At 34.8% G+C, this 13,554-nt stretch overlaps 1 protein-coding gene across 5 annotated transcripts in view; it reads right to left on the bottom strand.

The window, feature by feature from the left end:
- CNKSR2 (connector enhancer of kinase suppressor of Ras 2) overlaps nt 1-13,554 on the bottom strand; it is a 242,166-nt gene that overhangs the window by 138,372 nt on the left and 90,240 nt on the right. For all 5 annotated transcript variants that reach the window (XM_074360056.1, XM_074360057.1, XM_074360058.1 and 2 more), the window contains exon 5: nt 10,669-10,710. In XM_074360056.1, coding sequence (XP_074216157.1) covers nt 10,669-10,710 — 42 coding nt within the window. The remainder of the gene's footprint in view (nt 1-10,668; nt 10,711-13,554) is intronic.

Genomic DNA, 13,554 nt, shown 5'->3' with positions numbered 1-13,554 from the left:
CATTCTAAAACCCTCTAAGGCATATACTATGTCCTACTCATCTGACTTGTCTTCCTGCCCTATCCATAACAGACAAATCCTAACACATATAAGGTACTCAATAAATATAAGCTGAATAAACTGAAGAGCAAATGACCTGTAACAATTAGTAGATTGGCTTGACTGTGGACAGAAAGCTAGTGCTTATAGTTAGGACAAATCTATTCATGCTGATAGAGAGTAATAGATTTTAAATGTACGTTATATCCAGAATGGTATGGTTAAGTCTTGGACATGGTAAAATCATGAATAAATAAGAACACAGGTGAATGAAGCTTGGAATATAGTGTTCTAAAATGTTCTGGCCCTTGGATGCTTCATAGACTTAATATACTTACTGAAGCCTGATTGTTCACCATTTGAGACTGTTTTATTATATTTTTATTTATTTATTGCCTTTACTGTAAGAGGACCCACAATTTTGCAGCACTCAGGGTGTGACCTTCTATCCATCTCCAACATGTTACATTCGTTCTGTGACCACTGCATCACTCTACTGTAAGGGAGATAGTTCCCTCCGCCTGCTCAGGATAATGACTTTATTTGCTACATTTCATAAATTGTCTACAGCCTCAGTCTGTGCTGGGTTCAGCTTCCTTACTCCACAGAAACTGACAGGCTAAATTTCTCTCCCTCATTGCAGTCCTGCTTTTTGCATCTGCTTCTCAAGGCTGCACTTTTATTGTGGCTATCAGCATCTACGGACTGATAGTGGCCAGCATGGAAAGAACATGGGCTTGGTACGAAGAGATTTAGGCAATCCCCACACTGCCAGTTACCTCCTGTGTGACTGTGAACAAGTCATTTTATATCCTTGGGGTTCAGTTTACTTATGTAGAAAATGGGGTAATAAAATCACTTCATATCGCTTACATGACAGATCAGGATAACGTATAAAAAAAGAGCCTAATATGGATCCTGTCCAAAGAAGACACTAAATAAATGCTTATTCTCTCCCTGTTGCTTTCTCGACCCTTATAGGGTTCACCTCCCATTCATGGGATGAATTATCTCATTATTCTTAGTTCCATGGCCTTGTTGACCATCTTACAATGACCAGTAATCACACTGCTTGGTCATGATGGACAGTTCACAGCTGTACTCTCTCTGATGTTCAAGTTTCAATGTTCTCAAGAGATACAATGAAGGCATTTACCCTGAAGAGCTGCTAAGCAAAGTGCCAACAGGAAGACCACCTCTTAAAAACAGAGAACCCCACAGGGCCGGCTTCATGGACGTGTGACCTGTGTAATCGCACAAGGGCGTGCATTTAGTATTATATTCTGCTGTTGACATTTTGGAATTCTCAACTGTTTTTGAACAAGGGGCTCGATGTTTTCATTTTGCATTGGGTCTCACATACTATGGAGCCCATCCTGGGACCCCACTTTCTCTCTCTGTGTTATTTTAAATTCTTCTTGAAAATATTCATCAGCAGCCATGGGGAAAAGGATACAATGGAAGCACTTAACATATAAAAACTGGCTGCAGTTCAAACTGCTGCTGCTTGACAGGAAGAAAAACAACTTGGAGTAGATTTAAATCTTTTTCAGATTCCTTTCCTTCCATATGTGGTTACATTTTCATTCTTATTTTCTCTTTGTCTCAAGGGGAAAGATAACATTGTTAATTCTGAAGGGTTTCTATATAGGATACTTTAATTGCATTATAATCTGAAAGTTAGGAACTCAGTATGCTAAAAGGAACACTTTGTGGTTTCTACAAATTGAAGCATATTTCAAGAGTCCAATGTATAAATCAATAGGAAGGTAATGGATAAAAATGGGCCAACATGTGTGCAAGACAACACTCGTGCCCTCATGTAACACACTGGTAATGAGCAATAGTAGCTCTCCTATTCAAGCACTGGCAGCACTTAGAAGTGGAGAAAGAGGAAAGGCAGAAATACTAGACTGTAAAAGTTTTAACAAAAAAGAAAACACCAATTAAATCCACCGTATTAAGTTGAAAATCATTTTTTCGGATTCCTCTTCTTAAGTAATTTTGTTTGCCAAATGCCTCCTATGTGCTAGATCTGCTGGGAATATGAGATGAGCAAAACATTGACTTTACCAGCAAAGCTATCAGGATTTAATAGATTAAAAATCTTGGAAAAAATAATAGAAAGACTGCTGCCTGTTTTATATAATATATTTAACATGTTCTTGTAAAAAGTGAATTTGTTCATTCAGTGAAATCGTGGTATTATGCTGTTATCATTTTAAAACACTGTATTATTTATTGCTACCTAGTAGTGTATCCCAGAAAAAGATTAACTATATTATAGCATAGCAAGAAAAATACATTCTTTATTATTATAAGTTAACAACAATATTATAGAGTACGTACTCATGTGTCTGGCACTACGCTAAATACTTCATTATTTCATGTATCCTTCTAACAACTTCCTGAAGTAGTTATTACTACAGCCAATTTACCAGATGAGAAAACAAGGCTAAATAAATAGATCAAGGTCATTGCCTTGGCAAAGGAAACACTTGAATTCTTCATCATTATGCTTACCATCTCTTATTGCGATCCTTAAATCTCTACTTGTTTTTGATCAGTTTCACTTTGTATTGTTTAAAAATCTATGTCAGTATTAAATGGATATTGTATAACATGTTTAAACTACACAGTATAATGAAATATAAGGTGAGCCTGCAAGTGTTCCTGCAATTTAGAGTGCAGTTCAGATAAGGACTAGTAGATCTGAGACTGTGAAAGACATAGCTCTCTGGGAAAACTTAAAGCAATTTTAGCAGCAAAAGGACAACTCTGTTCTACGTAGAAGATGACTGGTAACCACTTGTATAAAAGGGATTCTTCTGATTTTTTTTGGTAATATTTATACCAAAGGATTTTAAATTCTATTTATCTTAAGTTTTAAAAACAGAAGGAGAGTTTTAAATTTTAAATTAAAGCCTAGTAAGTAATATGCCTTTAATAAAGCTAAAGGGAACATAAAATGGTAATGAGTATTATAACTGACCCTCTGGATTCTGTTATAAACTACCCAAGATGGCAACAAAGGATTAGTGACTGAATAGCAGTTAACAGACAGGGCTAGCTATGACTTAAGAAACTTTTAAAAACAGAAGAGTGTCACAGGCTGGATTTAATGATTTTGTTATTTTTTTTCTTTCCATTTGTTTATATTAATTTCAAGTATGAATTAATATAATTAATAGAGCATATTCTCAGGAAGAAATGGGAGGTATTCATACTATGTTCTATATTCATATTATATTTTATATAGATTTGCATATATTGTGTATGGCTGGTTCACCCAAATCTGAAAGTTCCTAAGGGAAAAAAAGATCCGAATATAGCGCACTTAGTATAAAATAAATAACGGCTTTAACAGTTGTAAAAACAACATTTTAGTCACTGTGGAGATTTGAAAAACAGCAACTCAACATCAATATACTAACCAATAACAGATAGCATTATTTCATTATCTCTGAACAGCATTCCTTCATTATTACTGAATTTACCAGACACTTTCCAGATCAATATGTGAAGCTTCAGCTACTGTATTTTAAAAAAGAAAGGAAATGCAGAAAGTGTTCTAAGTACAAACAATAGTGAAAAGGTAAGGAGTAAGAAAGAAATCCTTTATCAGCCTTGGAGCACACTTAGCCAGACAGACATGACTGAGCTACTTAAAAGTATTTTTATTTATACTTTTCTAAGTAAGGGAAGTACTGGTCAGTTATTCTTCTAGTATATTGGAGGAAATGAAGATTAAATTTAGATTAAAAATCAGAAATTCATCTGATATAGGAAAGAACTTCAGGCTCATAAGCTTAACAAAAGGTTTTACAAAAGGAAATTCCTACTTCTGGGTATATACATTATATAAAAGGAACAAGAGTATAAAACTAAGATAAACTGAGCAAACAATAAACAGATGAATATGCATTTAAGATGGAAGAATGTCATCAAAGTTACAATTTAAGTACAGCTTAAACAATCCAGGTTTCTTATCAATAACATGGAAAATAAAAACAAAAAGTTTAATTTTGGTAAATAGTGTATACACACTAAAGTAGTTATTGAGGTAAATGGATACTTCAATTAAAATAGTCTAGAGGACAGCATGTATTTATGTCATTGGCTTATATGTTAGTATAATTCAGTATTAAAAATCATGCAACTCTGTGTCAATTTAGGATACATTTGCATTGTATCTGGTGAACAAGACAGGCTTTGTTTTTTTACAAAATATTACACATTTATTTAAATATTAAACAGTGAGAACTCTAAATGATGTAAGCCTCATTCAGAAATACAGTATCCTCAGTACTTGAGTACTGTTGAGCTAGCAATTTTGCACTTCTAGCTATGATAGTTTCCTAACAAGACAGGAGTGAACAATCATTGGTAACTTTGAAAGAGTTCACAAACAGAATTTAAACTGATATTTAAAAGTATTATTCTACATACATAGTTCCTAATGCAGGAAGAATTTCTTGCTCATATGAGTAAAGAGAACTGAATGAGAAACAATTTTTAAACTTAAAAACTAATATGATAGAGTAAAATTTCAATTTTAAACCAATGTAAAAATTATATCTGTATACAACAAAGATTAAGAGTTTCAAATAGCTTCAGAAAGCAACTGTAGGTGCAAATAAATAATAAAGGTCATATCAACTTTGTTCCAACAAGGCCTAGAAAACTGTGATCCATTTAGGTTTCGAACTCTGATGGTGGGGGAAAAGTCAATAAAACAATTAGCAAAGTGGAAAGAAACCACCACCACTGCTTCATTAAATCAACAATCACTGAGTATCTGCTACATGATTCAAATGGCAACTGCTACATTCAAGGATTTCACAACCTGGGATAGTGTTTCCAGTGAAATATTTGGCTTTGTCCTTAACATGACTGATGTTAAGCATGCTGCTGTTGTGTTTCTGATAACGGAAAAGAAGCAAGAACATTTTAAAAACAACAATCATCTAAGAATTATGAGGTTAGTACTGAACAGTGACAGAACATCAGTCCCACTGTGCACCTACTTTGATGAGCAAGAAGTGGACTCGTGACACTTCCAGCTTACTTACGATGACCTTCCTGAGACATCGTAATATGAATGAAAGTTGAGACAAGAGCCTCCACCACTCCTCTGATTTCCAATAGGGAAATAGAGCCAGGAGTCCCCAGACAGATGAGAGCACTCATTAGAAGGCACCCTACTTTCTAGGCTCACGATTGATAAGGATCTGGATATATTAGTGGCTCAACTAAGATATAGGTTATTAGGAAGATAATTTACTTCAGATTCAAATAGCAAGAGTGAAGCAGTTTGTTACAACTGGATGAGCTTCTGGAAAATCCAGGCATTGTATATTCAGTTTATGGGCAAATAGGGAACAAACAGCAGAAACCTGGAAGCAATGTCTTTAATTATAGTAGAAAAATTCAAAGTTGTCATATGTGATTTTATGGAGAAAAGAGCTAATCACATGGTACCAGTTATTAATTTACTGGGTCTCAGCTTCAAATTCGTCCTTCAGTGCTTGCTCTATGATAATAGGTAGGACTTTATGAATATTTCTGCTTTATAATAAGCACAATAAGCACAATGTTAAATTTTTGTCACTAAAAGGTGCTGAAGGGATACTGCAGGAACAAAACGATAATTAAAAACCAGATTAAAAGCATTATAAACACAGAATAAATCATGGATTTATCCTCGGTGTGGGGGAGGGTGTCTACCTACAAGCTGTCCTTCCTTGGGTACTCTCCCCGAGTCTGAGGACAAGCTTTAGAGTCTCTTTACATCTATATAAGTACTCTTCTATCATAGGTTAACAATTATTTAGAGTAAGCTTCCTTTAAGTTACTGTGTGATTTCCATCTCCAGAATGATTCAATTACCTCGAAGAAATCTTTACATTTAGGGTGACAAAAACCATAGTTTAAAAAATCCAGTCTCTTTGATCACATTAAGTGTGGTCTTAGATTAAGACAGTCCTTCAGTTTATCTCTTTATGTGGCCATCGTGTTTTCTACTGATTTTGAGTTAGTCATCAAAGAATTATGGCATTTAGACCTTTAAAATCAGACACTCCAATCCCCTGACTTAATCAGAGAGGCTAATTTAGTTTGTTCACAGCTGAAGTGAACAAGTGCCAGAACGGGATGAGGACACAAAACCTCTTTAACTCTCAAATTGGTGCTCTTTCTGCATTACTCTTCCTCACTTGATTCCACAACAAAAACAAATACTCTTTGAGAACAAGGATTGTACACTCAGAGTCAGCCTGATTATGAAAGTATTTTACAATGCATACTGTGTTCAGCAAATACGATGTTAGTAAGAACATCCATAAATATATCAACTTATACACTGTCTATCCAAATTATAGTAAGGCACACTAAAAACAGATTATTTTAATTTTTTATGTGCGGTCACATTCCCTTTAGTATATATACATCTTTTTCCATCACAGAAAAGACAAACATCTAACTCCATCATGTTCTGATTGGATTTCTTCATTCCTGAACAGGACATCGGTTGTCTGGAATTTAATTTATAGTTAAAATAATTTATAAGGCAATAAACCATCAAACTGCCAAAACCTGAAGATAATCTAATACAATACTCAAGAAATCAGTGCCCATTTCAGTAACAGTATTAGTGTAATTCTTTGGGCTGGCCAGAAAGATTGTGAAGGGGGGCCAAGATAGCATTAACTTCAAAATAAAAAAAAAAGCATCTGAATGCTTTTCATCTACAAAACCCAGTATTAGAATTCATGTTTTAATGCAGTTAACCATAATTTGTATGTTCAAATGCTACAGTTACAGCCAAAATGTCAACCATACAAAAGCATTCAGTTTGCAATGGACCAAGACCACAGCTTAGAGAAGAGTCTACTAACTGGCAAAGCTGCCTTTTCACAGCATAAAGGACCTTCTGAAGACCAAAAGAAAATTATTTTTATAAAATCATTAGAGTGCACTGTTTTTAAGACATCTCTAAAAGTAAAATATTAATATGATCACTTTTATTTTATTATGGGGCATGGTGTTGCCCTAGTACTTACATCTTCAAGGTTTTGGGAGATTAGGGGAGGAAAACTATGGCTACATAAACGACAGGATGCAGACGGTGGCGCAAAGCCTAAGATGAGCTTATTTACTCCTCCAAGCTCTTCTCTTAACCCAACTGTTGGTTCTATACAGTTTTAGCCATTTCTAGTCTATAGCAGAGAAGGCACAATAATCACAGCCGAAATGGATCTTAGGAGTAGAGGTCAACATTTAAAGAAAGGGAAAAATTATATACAAAAAGATCATGAAATAAAACAGATAGTTAACTGGCCAAAATAAGCCTAATTCACAATCAAACCTAAAAAAGTAACAAACAAACAAAAAATAAATAAAGAGAGGAGAGAGAAGAGGAGACAGCATTCACGAAAATGCCCTGTAAACTGTAAAGTACTATACAATTAAAAGATAATACTAACAGTAAAATAATAAAATAGGCATTCAGTCTATTTATTCCTCTTATTATGTTTATAAAAACAATGGGGTTAAAATGCTAGTACAATTAAATGCCATATACAAGACCACACTGTTGGTTAACGTCAAAGGTGTATTTGAGCTCAGTACAATCTAACATAAATAGTGTGACTCTAATGCTCATGCCTAGCCTGGCATTTCCATGAGTTTATCAAAGCTGAAAAGTGTTCCTGGCTCACCAACTAGAGCAGCAGGGCTGTGACAAGCAGAGTAAGTCTGCTAAAGCACAAGGTCTGAAATGGCTTCTCAGGAATGCTTCTCTCCCCAGAGTCAAAGCCTGTAATGAAAGGTAGGAATGGGCAGGAAGTAGGGTACAGAACTGAAGAGAACTCCAGATTCCCTGTAACTGTTTTACTGTATAAAACAGTGATCTGGGCAGAGCAAAAACCGATGGCTCCAACATGCCAGGGAATGTGTGTAATCAAGGACAAAGCCTAACCGAGAGGGAGTATCAGATCGAGAGGTGAAATACATTACTCTTTATCATCAGTTGACAGCCATTCAGAAAAACAGTACCCTAATATCTGCACTTCTTTTTGTCCTTTACGGTTGCACTCTGCCATCTGTTCCATTATATTTAATGGCAAATTCCAAGGAAACTCAAGCTGTCCAGTCTCCTTTGATTCATTCTCACATTTCACATTAATAGACATCTCTGTCTACTACTGCAAACAAACAACCAACCCTCCTTTCTGCCCAGCTTTTTGGTCTTCAGAGTCTACTACTTTCCCATTTTAAGCATAAACAACTCTCTCCAATTGTAAAGATAAGAAGGGTGAACAGGAAATCTAGCCTAAGGATAGTCCAAGTCACTTATGACTATTTCACTACGTGTAGCATAAAATTATCCATTAAAGGCCATCAGGATTATAAAGATACTAAATGTATACTTTTATAATTTTTCATTATAAAAATAATGCAAACTAACTGAAGGAAATGGAGAGGACATCTGAAACAAACGAAAAATCAGCTGTTATCTTACAACAGTAGATATTAATATAGAATATTTTCTTTCCCAATTTTCAATGATGATTTATTCTGTTTATAATGCTTTACCCTGGTTTTTACTTAACATTATCATTTAGAATCTTTCCATTAATTTTGGCACAAAATATTTTAGGTATATTCATACATTTATGTATGAATAGTTTATTTAAAAATCATATATTCACAAATAAAATTTCAAATAGTAACTATGAACAGTAAATATTTCATCCTGTGAATGCACCATACTTTACCAAAGCATTACCCTATTATTTCCTATTTTTCATTATTACATATAGTGCTGCTATAAATATTTTCCATAGAAAATGTTACTGTGTTTTAGAATTTATTTTTAGACTAGATTTCCAAAATAGTATTGGAATATGAATTCTGGGGCCAGACTACTTGAGTTAAAATCCTGTCCTAAACCCTTTTCAACTATGTCACTTTGGGAAAGTCATCCAAACTCTCTGTGTTTCAGTTTCCTCATCTGTAAAATGGAGATGACAGTAATAGCACGCACCTTTATGAGGAACAAATGAGTTAGTTTGCATAGAGCATTTAAAATAGTGCCTGAGGTATACTGTAAATACTACATGTTAGTATTAATGTTTTTGAGCCCTAAAATTGACTAAAACTTAAAAAGGTTTTATGAATGTACATGCCAAGCAGTGAAGTATGTCCATTCCAATTTCATCAGATTCTCACCAGCATTTGGATATTATTTGGATATTTTTAGTGTGTGTAACAGTGTGTGTATTTGTGCTTATGAATTGATAAGATGAAAATTTATATTTTGTTTTCTGAGGATGACTGCCACTGGAAAGTCATGGTAGTCTTTATGATTTAACTTAGAAATGCAGAGCTTGTTTCTTTAAAAAATATATAAATCCAATGACATTTGCATTATCTTTTTGAGCTATCATTAAAAACCCTCATTTTAAAAATATTAGTGAGAACTCACATACTTTCTTATTCCTCACCATCTGTTATAGACTCAATGTTTGTGAACCTCCCAAATTCCTATGTTAAAACCCCAAGGTGATGGTATCTGGAAGTGGAGCATGTGAAAAGTGATTAAGTTATGAGTTTGGAACCCTCTTGAATGGGATCAGAGTCCTTGTGAAAGAGACCCCAGAGAGCTTCCTCGCCCCTTCAATCGTGTGAGGACACTCTCTGAATCAAGGAGCAGGCCCGCACTAGACACTGAATCTGTTGGTATACTATTTTATTATTTTTTTAAAAAATAACTCTTATTGTGAGAAAAGTAATACACAAGGACATGACCCTGTAGTGAAGGCTGGGCCATATTGCATACAAAGGCCAGGAAGGGAAGTAGAGTAAGAACACGGAAATACAAGTGCTTTCTGAGCTGAACTGACTGGTTAGTGCCTTCCACTGTCTCGATCATCATTAGAAAAGATCTTTAAGGTCTCAAATTGCCAAAGTAAATATACTGCATTCATTTCTAAACTTCAATGTTGCTTATGTTGTCCCGCATTTCTAAAAGAGGTGAAATCATTAGGACAGAACAGCACCAACTAAGAAATAGATTTACAAAAAAAGCAGCAAACTGTGGACTAAGAAGAAAGAAGATGCCTTTCTACAAAGTATAATGTACTCACACTCAATATTTCTAGTAGTAAAATAAAATACCTGCAAGATCATTAATCGATTAAAAAAATATTGTCATGTTAAAACCTAGAAGGTTGGCGAGTATAGAATCACAGCAGTGATTCATTCAAATGACAGTAGAGGTGAATTACTTCTGTTATACAACCAAGTATTTTTCTCTGACCTCTTTTTGTCACAGATAAACAGTGAAAAATTCCAATATCAAATTGTCTTCTCCAGATTCTTAATTTTATTATATTCCAACCTTGCTTTATATTACATTAAAATACTGTATCCTATTTTTTTTATTAAGTTACAACAGAATAGTTATAACTAATATAACCTGTTAAATTTTGACTCTTTTGTACTTTTCCTATAAAATACACCAGGCTTACTTTTTTTTCACAAGCTGCAGCTTTTAATTTAATAACTAGTTAAAAAAGGGAATATAAAATTTTTAATGAAGATGAAAATTAATCCAAGTATACTTACCACATGAAGAATTTTATTCTCTGTTTCATATACAGTACAATCCTAAAAAAGAAAAAGAAACAGACACATTAGTTTAAAAAAGAATCAAGCATCCTTTTAAAAATACTTCCTTAGGAATTATACTACAATTTTAAAGTCTTGAAAATTCAAGCAAAAACAGCAATAAGAATGGGGAAAAAACCTGGAATGCTATATGCCAAAATATTCACAGTAGTTATCTCTGATGGTCAGTTACAGGGATATTCTTTTTTATTTTATTTTATTTTATTTTATTTTACATTTTTAAATTGAGTTATAGTTATTGTACAATGTTGTGTCAAATTCTAGTGTAGAGCACAATTTTTCAGTTATACATGAACATACATATATTCATTGTCACAGTTTTTTTTTGTTATGAGCTACCACAAGATCTTGTGTATTTTTCCCTGTGCTATACAGTATAATCTTGTTTATCTATTCTGCATTTTAAAATCGCAGTCTGTCCCTTCCCACCCCCCACCCCGGCACCCTTGGCAACCACAAGTTTGTATTCTATGTCTATGAGTCTGTTTCTGTTTTGTATTTATGCTTTGTTTTGATTTTTTTTTTATTTTTTAGATTCCTCATATAAGCGATCTCATATGGTATTTTTCTTTCTCTTTCTGGCTTACTTCACTTAGAATGACATCCTCCAGGAACATCCATGTTGCTGCAAATGACGTTATGTTGTCGGTTTTTGTGGCTGAATAGTATTCTATCGTATAAATATACCACAGCTTCTTTATTCAGTCATCTGTTGTTGGACATCTAGGCTGCTTCCCTGTCTTGGCTATTGTAAATAGTGCTGCTATGAACATTGGGATGCAGGTGTCATCCTGAAGTAGGGTTCCTTCTGGATAGATGCCCAGGAGCAGGATTCCTGGGTCCTATGGTAAGTCTATTCCTAGTCTTTTAAGGAATCACCATACTGTTTTCCACAGTGGCTTTCCTTGCTTCCCTCTCCCACTCTTAATGATTTAGATGTCTTCTTTTACAATTTTGTGCTTATTCTTTTTGTAATTCATGGCAGTTATCTCCTTTCCAGTTATGAGTTTCTCATTTTTGTAGCATCCTGCTTCTTTTCTATTTAGAGTAGACCTGTGAATATTTCTTTTAGCATGGGTTTAGTGTTGCTAAACTCTTTTAGTTTTTGCTTGTCTGCGAAATTCTTTATCTCTCCTTCTATTGTAAAGGATAGCCTTGCTAGACAGAGTATCCTAGGCTGCATCTTTTTTTTCATTCAGGACTTTGAATATATCTTGCCACTCCCTTCTGGCCTGTAGTGTTTGTGTAGAGAAATCAGCTGAGAGCCTTATGGGGGGTTCCCTTGTAACTCACTCTTTGTTTTTCTCTTGCTGCCTTTAGGATAATTTCTTTTTCCTTGACACTGGCCATCTTGATTATGATATGTCTTAGTGTGGGTCTGTTTGGGTTCTTCCTGTCTGGGACCCTTTGAACTTCCTGTACTTGGATATCTGATTCCTTCTTTAAGTTTGGGAAGTTTTCAGTCATGATTTCTTCAAAAACCTTTTCGATCCCCTTTGATCTTTCTTCCCCTTCTGGAACCCCTATTATGCGCAGATTGGCACGCTTTATATTATCCCATAGGTCCCTTATATTGTTTTCATTGTTTTTTATTTGTTTTTCTCTCAGCTGTTCTGATTGGGTGTTTTCTGTTGTCCTGTCTTCATGGTCACTTATTCGTTCTTCTGCATTATCTAGCCTGCTTTGTACAGCCTTTAGGTCAGCTCTCATCTCAGCAAATGAGTTTACTAATTCTACTTGGTTCTTCTTTATAGCTTCTATTTCATGTTTGACATATTTTATATCTCTAAACACTATTTCTTTTAGTTCCTTCAGTACTTTGATCACTCCTTTTTTGAAATCTTGATGTAGTAGGCCATCAATGTCTATTTCCTTGATCGTGCTTTCAGGGGATTTCTCTTGATCTTTTAATTGGGAGTGGTTCCTCTGCGTCTTCATATTGCTCATACCTCTCTAGCACTGTGGCTTAAGGAGTATCAATTATCTAGTTCTCCTGGAGACGGTGTGCTCTTAATGATTTTATCGAGAGGTCTTTGCGTCTTCGCCCTGTTTCACTAACTCAGCTTGTTGTTTCCAGAGGCCCTCTATTGGTGCCTTCGTCTGCGCTGCTCCCAGTGGCTGTCGGCTAGCAGATCGTGCCCCCTCCTAACACTGGGTCAGGAGCTGAGCTCTTACCCAGTGGGTGGGTGGGTCACTCCCCCTCCTGATGCCGCAGTCAGATGCTGCGCTCAGGGGGAGGCAGGTGGGCAGATTGTACCCCCTCCCAGCACTGTGGTCAGGTGCTGCGTTCTACAGGGATATTCTTATTTTTGCTTAACTGCATTTTCTAATTTTACTAATTTTAAACACACATAATAAATGTCAATACACATTAGACATAAAAATATTGGAAAAATTATTGAAATCATTTCCTGTCTAAACTTTTACATGTGGATAAATATATTTTGCTGAAATAGTTTCAACATTTCAAATGTTAATTTATTATAGACTGGAACATTAAGAACAACACTAATATTTATTTCAATAGACATATCAAAATCTCAAGAAATGCTTTATAGCAAGCTATCAAACATACCTTATATTATGCATTTAAAATTGATACATGCTACCAATAAATACCAAGATTATAGTTCTTGCCTAAATTTGAGTCCCTGAAATTATAAAAAATTATTTAAAAAAATTCACCTTTGTCTGCAATTGCTAGACTTAAACTAAGCAGTAATATAGCAATGTGATCTCTGCTTAGAAACTTCGTGTTTCTATGGTTCAATTTCCTCAAGGAATTTATAAAATGGTCATGATTATTAGTCATAACTCAGTAAG

The sequence above is a fragment of the Camelus bactrianus genome, chromosome X (genome assembly GCF_048773025.1).
Source record: "Camelus bactrianus isolate YW-2024 breed Bactrian camel chromosome X, ASM4877302v1, whole genome shotgun sequence".
Lineage (NCBI taxonomy): Eukaryota > Metazoa > Chordata > Mammalia > Artiodactyla > Camelidae > Camelus > Camelus bactrianus.
Note: the sequence above shows the minus strand (reverse complement) of the source record. Positions and strands in the feature narration are given on the sequence as shown.